Here is an 18,994-nt window from a genome sequence, read left to right on the forward strand (position 1 = left end):
GGCACTGTAAATCTCTACAAGACTACCCCTCAGCCTCCTATACTCCAATGAGAATAAACCCAGACTATCAGCTCTAGCCTCAAGAGCATAGCTTCCATTCCAGGCAGCATCCCAGTGAATCTCTTCTGCTTCCCATCCTACTCTGCACACAATACTCTAAGAGGGTCTAAACGATGTTCTGAGTAACTGCAACACAACTTCCTTACTCTTGTACTCATTATCTCGGCCTATAAAGTCAAACATCTTTTTCACTGCACTACAATATCTGTGTCGTCACTTCCAGTGAGTTATGGATTTGCTGCCAAGGACTCATCAAATCTTTCAAGGTCCAGATCACCTGTGGAACTTAGAACAATGGCAACTAATGGCACCTCCTTTGCTTGCATCTTCAGAAACAGCTCTATTTCTATCCTTAACATCTCTATTTTTCCCTTTCAGGGTTCTTTTGAAGACCCTGACCTGGAGCTGCACGCTGACTTCGGTTCTTTGCAGGAATGGGACCCGCTCTTGGGGTCTCATGACAGCCCGCTATTTGATATGGCAAGGATGCACCCTAGAAAACTAGCGCGCCATTAGGGTTCCAGGATTTCGTGGCTCTGGAAGTGGGCGGTCTCAAGGTTGGTGCCTCCGCAGGAAACTGGTGTGTTGTGGGAGTACACATAAGATCGAAAGCAGCGAGCTGGCTGCTGGCTGTGTGCCCAGAGATCTGAGTTCTTTGGGCACAGAGCTTGGACAAAAGCAACATAGCAGACTTTTAACATAGTAATTCAGAAAGTTGTTTGTTATGTCTCCCCTCTTGTTATGAAACGGGATACCTCTTTTCCCCTCATTGGGGGGAGAGGGGGGGGAGGGAGGGGGAGGGGAGGGGGGGGAGGAGGGGAGGGGAGAGAGGGGGAGGGGAGAGAGAGAGAGAGACACACACACACACAGACAGACTGCAGTATGTCAAAATACCGGGTGAACGAGTAGTCTTTGGGGCACTGCAAGTCTGTGTCTTTATTGATACTTTGCTGCATGCCTGAGTGCTCCGTGGGGGGGCGTCGATGCATTTGTTTTTGCTGGTGGGGGAGGGGGGATCTTTGCTTTGCTGCCGCTTATGTGTGTGTGGGAGGAGCTGGGGGGCTTTGGGGCTCTAACATTTAACTGCCATTCATTCTTTGGGTCACTCCTGTTTCCATGGATGTTTGTGAAGAAAAAGAGTTTCTGGATGTATATTGTATACATTTCTCTGAAATGTGCCTTTGAAAGGAATGGGGGGTAACAAACAGAGAAAGATGAGAAATCTCTGCCAAAGTATCCTTGATAAATTTCCAGCCTGACATAATAAAAATCAGACTATCCAATTCAGAGCTGCATCAATTTGATTTACCTTCACAAACTAGTTAGTTCAGTTCACCAACTTAAGGACTTACCCAGCACACATCAAGGCCAATCTGCCTCCAGTGCTTCTGCCAGTTGATAGCTCCTTCCTTACAGTTATATGTTTGCACTTCAACTATTTCCTAAATTCACACTAGATGTTATTATCAAATCTAGTTCCACCACACATGCAGGAAATCCATTGCAAGGTGATAAATTATTGTTTGATATTCTTTTTTAAATAACCTTGTAACTTGAAGTGGTTTATTCAGTTTGATATTGATACAAGACATGAGAATGTATTAATCTAGATAACATTTGGTTTGTGACAGTGCATTAGACAGGATCACTTTCAATGAAATATTTTTATACAGGTAAAAATAACCAGTTCGAGCATCACTAACAAAAAAATACTTCCTCCAGGTGATGAAAAACTTACAGAATTACCACCATCTACAAAGGCTACCAGCTTATCCCATTCAACACGGTTACTCTTAATACTGCTTGCACAGTTCAATCAGCTTCAATGAAGACTAATTTTCTACTGTAACATTAGAGGTCATTTACAATAGAAAACTGGAGAGACTCTAAAATGGCAAAAAAGCCACTTGTAATCAAACCTTTATATTAAAACAGGACAAAAGGTTTCCTTGGGACCGAGGAGGCTGAGGGGAGATTTAATTGAGATGTATAAACATAATGAGGGATGCAGATAGGTAGAAATTAAGGAAAATCTGTTTTCAGAGGGAACTTGGGGTTTTGAATTTACTGCTTACAAAAAATAGCATTCATCACATTTTAAAAATATTTGGATATGTACTTAAGGAGAAATAGACTGAAGCTGCAATTAAACCGATAAGCCCTTTCATACTGACTTGGACATGTGACAAGTGATTTCCTCCCATAAACGTTCTAAAATCCACAAAAGCACATTGCAGTTATTCAGCTGAGCTACTCTGACAACACCTCCCAGACCAGTGATTTTACCCACAAGATCAAGGTCAGCAGGTGGAGAACCAGCACCACCTCAATATCCCCTTTCCAAACTGACACTGCCCTGGTATAGAAATAGTCTTCATAAGCAGTGGAATATCATAAAAACAGCATATTGGAGATCCTTCAGAGGGACTGACATGATAGGCTGAAGGGTTCTTCGAGTGAGGAAATAAATGCTGAACCTCCTGGCAGCGTTTACATCCTGAAAAAGGTGCAGTAAATGTACAAAGCAATCCATACCTCTCTAATAAATCCTTTCTCTGTATTAGATTGCCCAATCGTTATTTTACGCAAGAAACGATCATTTGTATCGACCACTGAAAAATAAAATGAGTACAAAAGAAAAATCCTCACATGTAGATGAGAAACAGGCAACAGTACAGTTCCACACCAACAAAGCTAAATATTTCTTTATTCAATGTTGAAGTTCAATTAGACTGAAAGGTCCAAGTTCACAGTCATCAGTGAGATGTCGGATTGCGCCTCATATCCTTGCGCAATTTTCATGAGTCCTGGTGAGAAGCACCGATTGTTTTTTGCCTCATCTCTAACCACTCTGATTGAATTCTATTTCCACTAAAATAGTCAATATGCTGGACACCGTACGACCACAATCTGGCCAATGCCGCCTTCTTACTGTTGCCATCAGGCAGAAGGTACGGAAACCTTGACCCACACTACTCAGTTCAACAGTTAATTCCCTTCAACTATTCAGTTCTTGAACCAATCCGCACAATCCCAATCACTACCTCAGTAATAGCAATGTGATGACCACTTTGTACTACAATGGATTACATTTTTGTCCCAACTGTTCTTTCTTGTGCAATTTTTTAACTTTTTTCTTTTGAATGTTGTGTATCTGATACTGCATGCCTGCAATGCCACTGCAGCCAGGTCTTTCACTGAAGCTGTGGATGCTTGTACTCTTACATATGACAAAAAACTAAAACTTGACTATCCTCATGTACAATACTCATCAGACTGTGCACAAAGTCACAGAACAATTGATCAGATTACAATCATTTTGTGGGGCACCTGCACTTAGATCACTGGAATGACAGGTTTACAGTTCCTGCCATTTTAATTTCTCATCTCACTCCCATTGACCTCTGTCGCCTCCTGAACCAGTACAAAGCCCAAGGAACAACTTATTTATCGTCTGGGTGCACTGAGCCTGCAGGAATCTATACTGATTCAGTTAACTTGTCCTTTCTTTCTGTTTGCAACAGGACTGGCTATTTTGCTTGCATCTGGCCATCCTTTATTCTTTTGCTTGCTTGTTCTGGTCTGTTGGGCATGTACATAAAGCATAACCCAGAATTCACGACATTGGCAACACATTGGACAAAGGAATTTAATTAGATGTATTACTTCACCTCATTACATGGCTTATCCTTGTTCCACATCACCCTCCCCACCTTCTCTGCTGCCTAGACTAACTTGCTTTCCCTCCATTAGTTCTGAAGGAATGTCATTGGCCTCCTGAAGCATTAACCATTTCTCTTTCCACAGATGTTGCTGCCTGACAGGACAAGCATTTTCACTGTTTATTTTTTTTTTAAATTTCAGATTTCCAGTATCAATGGTTTGTTTTTTTGATAAGCTGCAGGTTGCCCAAGTGCAAAGAGCAAGTAAAGACTCTGAACACAGCTGCAGTATGAAAACCATCACACACAGAAATACTATTTAGCCATGACCACCAGCTGTTCACAAGATTGCTGCTGTGCTGCCTTGTGAAGGTAACTACAATCCTGAAAGTACTTCATTTGCTGAACAGTGCTTTGACATATTACATTTGATACACACCCAAGAGTAGTGAGTTACACATAGCATTTCCAAAGTTTAAAAGAGTTAAATAACCAAAACTACCTTTTTCAAAAAACCGTCTTTTTCTTTTGTAAGGACACCACTCACCTCGTTGCCAGGTAACTGTGGAAGGATCAATATCCAAACGAACAAACTTCGTGATCTCCTCTGGTGTCAGGAGACGGGGGTCCTTCTTCTGAATCCCCAAGCGCTGTATTTTTTAAAAACGACAAAGTTCTGAAGGCTGAATGCAGCAGATACAGAAAAAACATAACAAAAATACTAATGGGATTCCCAAGAGACACGAGAGGCTGCTGGTGTGTTCTGATACAGAGTCTCAAAACCCTGCATTAGGGCACTTGATAACTGGCTTCGTCTGTATCACTCTATTCTGCACTCTGCTTTCCTTTTCATACCTTAATGTACTTGTACTTTTTATACCTTAATGTACTAATTGATCTGTCATTATACTGCACTACTATCTTTATGTTTATCAAGTTAGGTGTAACTTATATTTAGATTTGTAATGTACTGTGCTGCTGCAAAAAGTAAATTCCACACAGCATGTGTGCCCATGACAATAAACCTGAACTTTAATGGCAAGCAAAGAAAAGCTTTTTACTGTATCTTGGAGCATGTGACAATAATAAGCTAGATGACAGATGAAGCTGAAGCAACTACCACTGCATCATTCATTTAAAAGGGCTCAGTAAACTTCCTTAACAGTTTTGGGCATCCTTCCTTTTATTTTTCTTTATATTATTTTCATAAATTACAGTTTACTATGTTCAAATATTTTCAGTTGATTTCAAAGACCTATTGTTCAAAGATTAATTATCAGTGAAAAGATGTTTGACAGCACAAGCTATTGGAAGGGCATCAGGGAGATAAATAGGCTCATGCATGTAATAGTGAGGCACCAGTTAATTGAAACCATCCAGTCCACCCTGGTTGACAGCACATGGAACACAAGACATGTGCAAACTTAGCCTCTGCCCCACTCCTTTCCAAACCAGTAACTCCCCACAAGCAGTTTTTTGGTCTTGGTCTTAAATGACAAAGAAAAAGAAGCAATTTATAAAAGGCCATTGTGTTTAAAGTAGGTAACCAAACAAGGGATAGGCAAACACAAGGAAATCTGCAGATGCTGGTGTTACGCCTGTGCCCAACTCTGAGGGGCCAAGGGGTGCAGGGTAGCCCCCTCCTTTTTGAGAATCGCAAGATCGCTATTAATTCAGGTCAGGAGACCCAGGAAATGAGAGAGAGACGTTTGGAATGTCTTGGCCCCTCGGCGATACAAAGCTACGGGAAACGGCCATTGTCTCTTGGAGACGGAATTGTGTATTGAGTACGGAGCTATTTATTTGAAGCCCTCAGGGAATGACCAAAAGTGGGCTGGTTGAGGGGTGGCATCCCTCCACCCTGATTGACATCTGAGACCCTGTGAGTCAGGATAAAAGAGGGTCTGTGGGAATAGCCCCTCAGACGCACCAGAAGAAACGCTAGAAATTCTGTAACAGCGTAATAGCGAAAACCGGTGGAAAACCACGTGCGTCCTTTTCCATTTGCCTCGGAATTGGTGGGCCTTGCCACAGAAGAACGGCTTTAGCTAACAGCAAAGGAGAAATCAGCCCCAACGACTCTCGAAGGATTGACATCATAAAAGGAATGGGCAAGTTTTAATCCGTCTCTCTCTCTCCAACCAAAAGCTGCAGCTTGAATGAACTTGAGTGACTTTTATATTTCCATCGGACAATACATTATCCCCTAGACAACGATAGAGCTATTTATTATTGATTATTATTCTACCCACGCTTTTAGATTTAGTATTGACGACGTATATTATCTGTATGTTTGTATTGATGTTATTTTTGTGTATTTTTATCAATAAATACTGTTAAAAATAGTACCATCAGACTTCAATGGACCTCTCTATCTTTGCTGGTAAGTGACCCAGTTACGGGGTACGTAACACTGGAAATTCAAGCAACACACACAAAACGCTGGTGGAACGCAGCAGGCCAGGCAGCATCTATAGGAAAAGGAACTGTCGACGTTTTAGGCCGAAACCCTTCGGCAGGATAGGCAACACCATTGTTCACAAGTTAGCATCTTAACAGAAACAGATGGTTTTGTTTTCTGCCAATGGATCTCAAATCCTCATCTTGAATTAGCCTATAGATGAATTATCACCTACATAAAATTATGAAACCTGCTGCAGTTTGCCTTGGGTAGTTGTTGACACTTGGCTTGACAGGAGCAATGTACAAGCCCTCTCCATGGTACAATGCCAATCCAATGAGCTTCCAATGCTTGTTAATAGTCTTAGTAAAATAAAACTATAACATTGATTTGAGTTTCAAAAGATCACTTGTATAAATGTTGTTATAAATATATATAACACCAAGCTTAGAGGCTAATTATCTGACATCTGTTCCATTAGAAAAACCTCCAACATTGCCAGTTACAAGAATCCCCCCACAGTCAAAAGGATTTGGGGAAATCACATTACTAAAAAGCCTCCAATAGCATGAATCACATATTAGTAACTTCCACATTATGAACATGCCATCAGTAATTTATTTTGTAGAAGTCTATAACTGATGGGGAAATTTCAGGTCTCTTATATCCATGGTGATATTCTTTGGGGAATAGTCCAAACCTGAACAGCAACAATGATAGCTGCCAAGTGGCAGAACATTGTTTCATCCATGTGCTCTTAGTTAGATGAAGCCATGGCAAAATTTATCCAGCATGTTGATATTTATTAAATGAGAATGTACTCAGACAAGTACATGAATAATTCAGATTTACAAATGAGAAACTTCTGCGCTGGTAAGAATTATTGTAATGCTCAGGTTGCTCCTCATTAGCAGTCTATGTTTATCCAAATCCAGCTGCTTGTTCAGCAACAGCTTTTAATCACCATCTCTGTAAAGTATTTGGTCATCCTCAGAGCATTTCAAGGATCTCTCTCCTCAGCTTCTGAGAGTCATAGAGATACAAGCCCAATTTATACAAAACCTGACACTTTTAAGCTCACCACACGCACACACACAGTCCAATAATGGTATGCAAAAGGAAGGAGAACCGGGCTTAAAACAGCTGAACAGGGAAAATTATCAAAACACAATGCTTTACTCACTGCTAGTCGAGCAAGCTGGATGGCAGAGAAATGTCGCTCTCCGTTTACAGTGGGCACCAAACGATTATACAGTGCCTAGTAGAATAGGGAAAACACGCTTATTGTGGCTTTTATTACACAGATTTGCAGTGTCATTTCTTAAATACCACAAACTAAACTTGATGGAAATTATGTCATTACAGAGAGACCTATTACGGCAGGGACACATATCTAGACCACTGTCAACTGCTCCTTAAGAGTTGGCAGTCAGGTGAAAGATACCCCCCTGGTCTGCTCCTAACCCGCAATTCCCAGTGCAAAAAGCTGTCCACTGAGTGCAACAGATCGGCACTTTCCAAAGTTCAGGACCTTCTGTTGAATGGCACACTGGCTTGATACAGCACTAGAATCTCTGGGGAAAACCCATAGTTTAAATTCTTCTATCACACAGACTGAATTTAGTGCTTAAAATCCCTTGCAAATATACATTATGACATACATAAAGAAAAACTAAATATCATGATGATATAACATGAATATAATAAGCAAATGGAATGCTTTGTGAATGATGGCACCTGACGGTATTGTCTAAGCTGCTTACTTTAAGTATACTTGAAAGGTAAAAAAAGGAAACATGAAAAGAAGTTTGAAAAAGAAAAATGCTGAGCTTACAAATTATCAGCCTTTGAGTAAGCAGCTCACCTGGTCTGACTGAGTAGCTTCGTGTAGCATTCTGGCGTCAATAGCTGCTGCCAGCAAGTTATTGGCTGCTGTAATTGCATGAATGTCCCCCGTTAAGTGAAGGTTGAACTGTAATATAAAACATGAACTGATGATTACAAACTTAATGGATGACTGCAAAAGACCAAAATGTACCAATATTTGTGCAATAAACCAGCTTCACTTTGCATCATGCTGACCAAGTTTTAGCTCTGTGCTTAGCTCCAAGCTTATAGACTCATCAATTGCAAAAGCTGCAGGAAATGCTGAATTACAGTAGCATAGTGATTGGTGTGATGCTATTGTAGCTTGGAGCAGAGTTCAGCATCTTCTGCAAGGAGTCTGTACGTCTCACTGTGGAATGGGTGGATTTTCTCCCGAACTGTGAAATGTCAGATCTCTCACCTCCTCCATAGGGATGACCTGAGAATATCCACCTCCTGCAGCTCCACCTGCCCAGAGACAATAGTTACATTGAACAACAATACTGATTAAAATCTGCCAAACATTTATACTGAATTATTAGCCCAGTAAATACAACCTTTGTATTAGTATACCCAAGATTCAACGATTCAGAAAATAGTGATGTACCAAGTAACTACTGGTTCACTATTAAAGTAATTACAAAATTATCATAAGTCCATAAGGACAAACTTACTTGCCAATTATTTTTTTAAGAGAAGGAAGTTGGCTATTCTTAATCAAGTGCCATACAAACACCAGCTCTTAAAGGCCTTCTACAGTGAACTGATAAACAGAATTACTACACAAGGGTTACAAAAAAGTTATTGTAGTGCAGAATACTGTGGAAGCCAATTGATGTACAACAATTTCCTAGTAAGAGAGGCCAAACGAGAAAACATTTTAATTGTGCTGCTTGAGGAATACCCATAGGCCAGGCAGTAGACAGCAATCCAATATTATCACGGGGTACTGTGTCCAGCTGAAGGTGCTGGTAGGTACTCAGCATAACACTGACTAACGAACAGCAACTCAAATATTGCAACCCTCAATACAGCAGTGGGCACTGGACTAGACTTCCTGATCAAAACTTCATCTGGGCTTGTACCCATGTTCAGCTGACCCTGGACTAAGTGTATGATAAACTGAACTTCAGCAATAATCTAACTGAATGATGGAGAGTGAACACTAATTTCTTTTGAGGAGAGGGGATGGGGAAGAAAGAAAACAAACTGAACCTGGAAGCAAAATAAAAGATTCTCCAGAATCAAATTTCCCAGGTACAAGGTACAAGTAAGATGGCAGGAGATGGCAGTAGAACAGTTGTGCACAGCATTATCCAGATATGATCCTTAAGCATGTCTGCTGAATACACAATTTCACAACTGTCATATACATAGCCTAGCTGTTGAGGAAGCACTTATTTGTAAGCTGGTTACCTTTAATGCCAAATGTTGGCCCCTGAGATGGCTGTCGCACACAGGCAAATGCGTTAACATCCAGATGTGCTCCTAGTGCTTGAACCAATCCAATTGTCACTGTGCTCTTCCCCTCTCCCAGAGGAGTTGGTGTAATACTAAACAAACACAGCACAGAAGATGCTATTAAGGTGATTGCTCAACTTTAACCAAGTCCAGACAGTGATTCCCAATAAAAGCAATTTCCGGCGGTGCTGGCTAGAAGGGCCGAAGGGCCTACTCCTGCACCTACTGTCTATTGTCTATTGACAAGGGGCAGACAAAAAACCACTCCTATTATTCTGAGCATAAAGTCAGGACTAGCATTTCAATAAAGAACTAAAGGAGCACAATACAGTCAGACACAACATCTATCATATTTAGGCCATTTTTTCAGGTCAGGGCAACTGCTTTCTCCAATAACCTGGGTTCAGCTCTGACCTCTGATGCTGTTTGGCATGGGTTTCCCCTGGGGATTCCAGTTTCTTCCCAGATCCCAAAACATGCAGACTGGCAGGTTAATTGTCTGGTGTAAATTGCCCCTGGTGCGTGGGATAAATATTCCGTTGAGCAGTAGGAACACTGCTCTTCACTTTGGGCTCATGGTTTACATAAACATGCAGCAGAGAAACAGACTCTTAGGCTCACCAACCATCAAATCCGTTTACACTAATCTTATATTATTCTCTTTACATTCCCTCAACTCCACCCCACCCCACCCACATATCCCTACCATTACCCAAGGGGTACATGGACCCAGGTTGGGAACCCACACACTAGTGCAATTGAGCAGTCAATTAACCTATTGGATCTTGACCTATTCAGCTAACATATCCTCTTTACACATTACTTTGTTACCTAGCTGTTTTATCAGCACCCCTCACTCAAATCATTTAAATAAATTCTAAGTTGAAGTCCTACACCCAATTCTAGAGTGCCCTACCCTTATTTATCTTAAAATTCACTGCAAAGAAACAGGCCATTCAGCCCAAACGGTCATTGGCTGTATTCATCATCCACATAAATCTATTCCCAGTTTAACTTCATCGAGCACCATCATCGTATCCTTCTGCTGTTTACACAGACATCCAGATTCCCCCAATTCCACATGTGCTAGTCACATTTTCCTGACTCTATGGATTGAAGTTTGCCCTTAAATTTTGAACTGAATGTTAGCATTTCTAGTTATGAACAGTTTAAGAACATTGACTCCATGGATAGAATAAGCACCTTCCAGAATGTAATTTTTGATTCCACAGATTCAGATTCTCCGATAATTGGAAATTCTCTCTTGGAATGCCCTTTCACAATTCTGTGTGGTTACTACCATATCGCTTTCCAAGAAACACTGACAGTGTAACCATGGTACAATACAGACTATCCTCAGGTTATGAACATCAGCTCATGGACCAACCGCCCCTTCATATGATCAAGCTCCCATAAAATTCAAAACTTTAACATATGAAGGCAGAACTTGGCTTCCTCTCTCCCTTACAGTAATTGTTATTTCTTATTTAGTTCTCTGTTTCTGACACCATTGTGGTACTGAGTAGGTAAGGTTACAACAGAGTGAATTTTGCGCATTTTCCTATTTGTGGACTAGATGGGCATCAATAAAAACTAGACTCATTTGTTACTTGGAGACAGCCTGTATTATAGAGAGGAGTTTCAAGAAAAAAAAAATTTAAATCATTTCTTACTAATGAATGAACCAGCAATAGAATATTCTTACCCAGCAACCAATACATATTTTCCTTCTTCCCGCATCTTCAATCTATCCAAGACAGATAGTTTCACTTTTGCTTTATTCCTTCCGTAGGTTTCTACTTCTGTTGGATGCAGCCCAATCTCTTTGGCAAGGATGTCGATTGCCTTTGGAGTCTGTGCCCTGGAGATCTCAATGTCACTGCAAACAAGTTACAGAGAGCAGCAATTGAGTTCCAACGAGTCGTGCAAGTGCACACCTAGTGCTTACAAGTACACTATGTCATTAAAGAGACATTTAGACAGGAACATGAACATACAGCGAATGTGCAGGCAGAAAGTTTTAGTTGAATTTGGCATCATGGTTGGCACAGACATTGTGGACAAAGGACCCCTTCCTGTGTTGTTCTACGTATACGGTTAAATTCTGTCAGTTTGACACGTTGAGAATTTTGGTAGTGCTGCTGCACTAGTTAATTAAGATGATTGGATTTTGTTTTATTAATGCTCCAACCCCTAAATGGCTTCTATTAAAAAAAAAAGTTCAACAGTAAAGATTTGGTGAACACGCTAAACTGCAGGGGAGCTCAGGAACTCGGTTGGCGTTCAGTGGACAGCAAGTGTGGCACATCATCTAGTGAGCCAGTGACTGAATTATCAGGAATTCCAGATAACCAAATTATCAGTTTTATTCCTGTGAATTATCCCTTTGAAGCCTATCACCAGGACACAGGGAAGGCAGCTGTGATAGCTTACCTGGGGACAGGCAAGATGGGGTGCAATTTGAGAGGCTGAAGATTCCATCTCCTGCGTTGTTGTTCTTTGAACCATCTGGTACTGCTTTCCACTGTATTCTGTCGGGCATAAATTAAGAAGTAAAATAACCTTCACAGATTGAAAACCCAGAGACTGATAACTGTGCTCAGTTTCCAAAAACTTATTCATTGCCATTCAGAAAAGGTGAAGTGGTTTCTTGAAATAACATGCATTAGAGGATAACCCACAACAATAAAGTACATTAATATGAACATATTTGAAGTGCCTTGGGAACTTAATTCAGCCAAAATGTTAGCATAATTGACCAAAGCTCTTGGCCAATTAAATAATTTTAAAGGGCATCTTCTGGGAGAAAGGTAGCCAGGAACAGAAAGAATCATTGTGAAAGAATTGTATGCAGCAGACTGAGGCACATTACAGCAATGGGTATTTAGGATACATAGGAAAAAGACTTTGGTACACTGAGAATATGGAGTGTTTTAAGGCTGAAGGTAGTAGATGAGAATTTGAGAAGGAAGACATTTTCAAATGAGTGTTGCCATTCAGGAGCCAATAATGAGTCAGTAAGTACTGGGATGATGGATGGATGGTCGGTCATCGTCCTCCTAGGGGCCAAGGGGCTTTGAAAAGTAACAAAAGCTGTACAGGCAAGGTAACCAAGAGTATGCAGAAACCACAAATGGTGAGTGACAATTAAATTAAACCAACATCCAAACATTGCCTTTGTTCTCATTTTAGGTAGATTCATACAAAAGCAAACATCGGACAAACCTCCAACCTGCAGATATGGAGAACATGTGTACCCATTTGCTGCAGCCCTCTGAACCATGAAACACTGGCTATCAAGGCAGTTCTGCTGCAATGCAAATTGGTTACAATGCGATTGATGGATTCGAGAATACTACGTGCATTACAAGGGCCACACTGCTTATAGCACGATCACAATCGGGAAAACTTGATTAAATCTGTTCTTTGAAAGCAACTACAACCCATTCTGCTACAACATGACTTTCTATCAGGCAAGGTTTCTTAGGAATTTAACTATTGTGCTGTTGTAGAACTACCTGTATGTTATCTTAATTCAAGATTCAAAAACATAATCCAGGAGTGGGAAAATGAGAAAAGTTTGAGATACTGAGATTGCTTCCACTAGAGCAGCAAAAGCACAGAGCAAGCTGGCTATAGTACATTATGGCTATAGAGCAAGGTGGCTATATTATACATTAGCTAAGCCACTGATAGGAAGGATGTAACTGCATTAGAGGAGCACAGAAGACTCAACACGTCTTCACCAGGGATGGGCCACTTCAGCAGTAGAGACAGGCCATGCGCTCTTCTCACTGCTGCCATCGGCAAGGAGGTACAGAAGCCTGAGGTCCCACACCACCAAGTTCAGGGGCAGTTATTATCCTTCAACCACAAGGTTCCTGAACCAGCATGGACAATGTCACTCACCTCAACAATGAACTATTCCACAACCTATGGACTCGCTTTCAAGGACTCTAGCACTCATGCTCTCTCTCTCTTCCATGTATATATGTATGTTTTGCACAGTTTGTCACCTTTTGCACATTTGAGTGCTTGTTAGAGTTTGTGTGCAGATTTTCATTGATTCTGTTATATTTCTTTGCTTTAATATGAATGTCTGCAAGAAAATTAAGCTCAGGGTAGTATACGGTGAAATATACCTACTTTGATAATAAATTACTTTGAACTTTGAGACAGGAAATACTGGCTGTTTTCCTAGGAGTGAACAAGACTGACAAGCAACATGACGGAAGTACACAAAATTATGTGACATATAAAGGAAGGAGCTCACTGGTGAGAAAACTTCTGCCTTTATCAAAGAGTGCAAGTTTAGGAATTGGGGAGGATTGGAGATTTTTTCTTCTTTCAAGGGTGGTTGAAACTTGCAACATCCTCCCTAAGGTGGTGGAGGAGACAGGTATTTTCAAACTTCCAGTATGAAGATGAGCACTTGAATCACCAAAGTGCAGAAGGCAGCCGGTTAAGTACTTGGAAATGGGATTAATATGGAAATGTATTTCATGGCTAGCTTGAATATGCTGGGGCAGAGGGCTCATTTCTGAGTTCTATGATTCCATATAGTTGGATACAGGCAATGTTACTGAATGCATCTTGCTGTAAATGGGACTCAGCTCAATACTGACCGGATTTCCTCTAGCAGGGGTTCCCAACCATTTTTTTTAAAATGCCATGGTCCCCTACCATTAACCAAGGGTCTGTGAACTCCAGGTTGGGAACTCTTGCTCTAAAAATTACAGGACAGCCTGTGCAGCTGAGGCTGGGAGAAAGCCAATCAAGAAAGCAACAGGAGACTTAGTTGCTTACAGGGTAGTGTTTCTGTGGCTACAGGCGTATTCCTGATGATGCCAGAACGAAGGATACCTCCAGAAAAGATGGGAATGAGAGCAGGCAAGCAGTTTGAAGACCACTATAATCTCAACAGAAATGGATGAAGTCCTGCAGGCAGATTTTGGAAAGCAGAGGTTAAAAAACTCAGACTTCTTTTAGGAAAGGTTAGTCATTTCTTGATCACTCTCAGCCACCTCCTGAATATGTGACGAAAGCAGACTGAAGAGAAAACAGGGTTTAAGATTATTTGTGCAGGAGGACAAGGTTTGAGAAAGCCTGGGACCTCCATGAGCCAGATGCGCTCCATCTCATTGGTCTGGGACCAACATAGGGAGCTTCACTGGCAATCATTATACAATTAAAATAGCTTATATAGGGTGTGGAACAGGAATAGGAAATGGAAAGTAGGAAAATCACAGGTGTGTGGAAAGGAGGAAGAAATAAAGGCCAGAAAACAAAGGTGTTTGGAGTGCATTCATTTTCTGTATCGAGGTACAGGAGATGAGTTAAGGACGCAGTTAGACAAGAAGGAAAAGTCAATGCCAGATGATGCCCTAAAAAGACAAGAGGTGCAGATCTAAAATTGGGAGCAAAAGGAAAAAAAATTCTGTTCCAAGGCAGGATCTTAATACATCACGTCACCCATCTTCTCACTCCAGAAATGCTGCCTGGCCCACTAGGGTCCCACTGCAGTTCCTTGTTGCAAAGTTTGAATCAAGATGGAAGAGAATAAAATACACAGAGGAACAGAAAGAGATGCGATGAGCAATGGTAACAGAAGTAGAATCAGCTGCTTCTTACCATAAGGTGAACAGGGAAGAAAAAAAGACATGGCACTGTTGGGAGAATGAGGGAAATGGAAGAGCAAAAACTATCCAAACAAATACAGGGCACTGAATCAGATGTCAAACATCCCAAGGAAAATAATAGATATATACTTATATTACACTTTCTGCAGTTACCAAGTATATTCAGACTTGGCTGTATTTGAACAACAGAGTGCTGGAGACGGTCAGAAATTAGACTCATTCCTTGGGAAATGTCTGACACAACCAGCAGTCTGAATTTGTGGCTAAAAAGTCTTGGATTAATGTCAGGAGTATTTTAGATGTATGCATAGGGGACAAAATATTGATTCACAGTCTTGGCTTAAAACATGACCCTGACAGGTGGATTTTTGGAGAAAGGTGAGCTGGTTGCAATCCTGGACTTGACCTTGAACCGACATGAGTGGAAGGTTTAATTATTAGAAAAGCAATTTGATGGTTGTGACGGTAACTAGATTTAATCAGTTTATATAAAAAGGACAAATGTAGACCAGAATAAAATACACAAATGCAGAAGGGCATTTTTTTTGTTTTACAATTCAAATATACAATCTGACAAACAGAAACTGGAAACAAGTTGAAAAAGATTATAAACAGGAACGAAACAGCCCCTCATCTGCTTCACTATCCATAATTATGGTTCTCTTTTTCTTCAGCATCACTTTCCAGTACTGACCCTATACACCCCTTGATTTCTTAAATGTAATATTTCCATCATTTCGGTGGTGGATCAGTCTCTGTATGTTCAAGATCAACCCTCTTCTGAACAGTGAATGCCCAAGCCATTATTTGCAGACTGAGGCCTTTAGCTCCAAACACACAATTAGGAGAAACATCACCTCTACATTCCCTTGTCAAACCATGAAGAACTTTAGCCTTAGAGCAATGGAAAGAAATAGAAAGTAGAAAATGGAAAGAAATAGAAAGTGGAAAATAAAACCTAAAAAGGGTAAATTGGGGTAACAAAAATTCTTGATGGTACATGTCCAAGTTTCAGATAATGAAAAAGCAGGACCTACTGGAGCCCACAAAAATGTAGTCCGCCTGTGGAGGTTGAGTTTGTAATGAACAATTCGAGCTTTCTTGACAAACTGGGGGATCAATGCAAACAAACAGGCGCCTGAAACTTCATGAAATAAACAGGAAATACCAGTGTTTCAGCATCTTTGAAAATAAATGTAATTACTCGGTCTGCATAAAATGTATTGCAGCTGTTCAGAGAAGTTTTAATCCTTTTTGGCTAGTGGCATGATACTGGAGAATTGTAACAGTTTTAACATGTTAGTACAACAATAAAAGGGGATCATTCAGTTACAGGACAGTTAGCAGAAGAGCACTATGGACAAACAAGTGGAAACCATGCATTCATTAACTAACAACTAAACTTCATTAGAAAGCATCAATCATTAAGGAATCAGGCATGGATTTGCTCTAAGTGAACCATATATAACCATATAACAATCACAGCACAGAAACAGGCCATCTCGGCCCTTCTAGTCCGTGCCGAACGCTTACTCTCACCTAGTCCCACTGACCTGCACTCAGCCCATAACCCTCCATTCCTTTCCTGTCCATATACCCATCTAATTTTTTTTTTTAAATGACAAAAACCGAACCTGCCTCTACCACTTCTACTGGAAGCTCATTCCACACAGCTACCACTCTGAGTAAAGAAATTCCCCCTCGTGTTTCCCCTAAACCTGCCCCTTAACTCTCAACTCATGTCCTCTTGTTTGAATCATGGAAAAAGCCTATCCACGTCAACTCTATCTATCCTCTCATAATTTTAAATATCTCTATCAAGTCCCCCCTCAACCTTCTATGCTCCAAAGAATAAAGACCTAACTTGTTCAACCTTTCTCTGTAACTTAGGTGCTCAAACCCAGGTAACATTCTAGTAAATCTTCTCTGTACTCTCTCTATTTTGTGGACATCTTTCCTATAATTCGGTGACCAGAACTGTACACAATACTCCAAATTTGGCCTCACCAACGCCTTGTACAATTTTAACATTACATCCCAACTCCTATACTCAATGCTCTGATTTATAAAGGACAGCATACCAAAAGCTTTCTTCACCACCCTATCCACACGAGATTCCACCTTCAGGGAACTATGCGCCATTATTCCTAGATCACTGTTCTACTGCATTCCTCAATGCCCTACCATTTATCATGCATGTCCTATTTTGATTAGTCCTACCAAAATGTAGCACCTCACAGTTATCAGCATTAAACTCCATCTGCCATCTTTCTGCCCACTCTTCTAACTGGCTTAAACCTCTCTGCAAGCTTTGAAAACCTACTTCATTATCCACAACGCCACCTATCTTAGTATCATCTGCATACTTACTAATCCAATTTACCACCCCATCATCCAGATCATTAATGTATATGACAAACAACATTGGACCCAGTACAGATCCCTGAGGCACAGCACTAGTCACCGGTCTCCAACCTGACAAACAGTTATTCACCACTACTCTCTGGTATCTTCCATCCAGCCACTGTTGAATCCATTTTACTACTTCAGTATTAATACCTAACGATTGAACCTTCCTAACTAACCTTCCGTGTGGAACCTCGTCAAAGGCCTTTGAAGTCCATATAGACAACATCCACTGCTTTCCCCTCGTCAGCTTTCCCAGTAACCTCTTCAAAAAATTCAATAAGATTTGTCAAACATGACCTTCCAAGCACAAATCCATGTTGACTGTTCCTAATCAGACCCTGCCTATGCAGATAATTATACTATCTCTAAGAATACTTTCCATTAATTTACCCACCACTGACGTCAAACTTACAGGCCTATATTTGCTAGGTTTACTCTTAGAACCCTTTTTAAAACAATGGAACCACATGAGCAATACGCCAATCCTCCAGCACCATCCCCGCTTCTAAATGACATTTGAAATATTTCTGTCAGAGCCCCTGCTATTTCTACACTAACTTCCCTCTAGGTTCTAGGGAATATCCCATCAGGACCCGGAGACTTATCCACTTTTATGTTCTTTAAAAGCGCCAGTACTTCCTCTTCTTTAATCGTCATTGTTTCCATGAGTACCCTACTTGTTCCCTTGCCTTACACAATTCAATATCCTTCTCCTTAGTGAATAACGAAGAAAAGAAATTGTTCAAAATCTCCCCCATCTCTTTTGGCTCCACACATAGCTGTCCACTCTGATTCTCTAAGGGACCAATTTTATCCCTATCTTTTTGCTATTAATATAACTGTAGAAACCCTTCAGATTTATTTTCACCTTACTTGCCAAAGCAACCTCGTATCTTCTTTTAGCTTTTCTAATTTCTTTCTTAAGATTCTTCTTACGTTCTTTATATTCCTTGAGCACCTTATTTACTCCATTCTGCCTATATTTATTGTAGATCTCCTTCTTTTTCCAAACCAAGTTTCCAATATCCCGTGAAAACCATGGCTCTCTCAAACTTTTAACCTTTCCTTTCAACCTAACAGGAACATAAAGATTCTGTACCCTCAAAATTTCACCTTTAAATGACTGCCATTTCTCTATTACATCCTTCCCATAAAACAAATTGTCCCAATCCACTCCTTCTAAATCCTTTCACATCTCCTCAAAGTTAGCCCTTCTCCAATCAAAAATCTCAACCCCGAGTCCAGTCCTATCCTTCTCCCTAATTGTACTGAAACTAATGGCATTGTGATCACTGGACCCGAAGTGCTCCCCAACACATACCTCTGTCACCTGACCTATCTCATTCCCTAACAGGAGATCCAACACTGCCCCTTCTCTAGTCGGTACCTCTATGTATTGCTGCAAAAAACTATCCTGCACACATTTTACAAACTCCAAACCATCCATCCCTTTTACAGAATGGGCTTCCCAGTCTATGTGTGGAAAATTAAAATCT

At 40.7% G+C, this 18,994-nt stretch overlaps 1 protein-coding gene across 3 annotated transcripts in view; it reads right to left on the reverse strand.

The window, feature by feature from the left end:
- Positions 1 to 18,994, reverse strand: part of mthfd1l (methylenetetrahydrofolate dehydrogenase (NADP+ dependent) 1 like) — a 157,154-nt gene that overhangs the window by 92,744 nt on the left and 45,416 nt on the right. For all 3 annotated transcript variants that reach the window (XM_073051434.1, XM_073051436.1, XM_073051435.1), the window contains 8 exons: positions 11,884 to 11,981; positions 11,156 to 11,329; positions 9,406 to 9,542; positions 8,411 to 8,457; positions 7,988 to 8,095; positions 7,307 to 7,381; positions 4,270 to 4,372; positions 2,596 to 2,672 (listed from right to left, as the gene is read on the reverse strand). In XM_073051434.1, coding sequence (XP_072907535.1) covers positions 2,596 to 2,672; positions 4,270 to 4,372; positions 7,307 to 7,381; positions 7,988 to 8,095; positions 8,411 to 8,457; positions 9,406 to 9,542; positions 11,156 to 11,329; positions 11,884 to 11,981 — 819 coding nt within the window. The remainder of the gene's footprint in view (positions 1 to 2,595; positions 2,673 to 4,269; positions 4,373 to 7,306; positions 7,382 to 7,987; positions 8,096 to 8,410; positions 8,458 to 9,405; positions 9,543 to 11,155; positions 11,330 to 11,883; positions 11,982 to 18,994) is intronic.

This window comes from Hemitrygon akajei, chromosome 7 (genome assembly GCF_048418815.1).
Source record: "Hemitrygon akajei chromosome 7, sHemAka1.3, whole genome shotgun sequence".
Lineage (NCBI taxonomy): Eukaryota > Metazoa > Chordata > Chondrichthyes > Myliobatiformes > Dasyatidae > Hemitrygon > Hemitrygon akajei.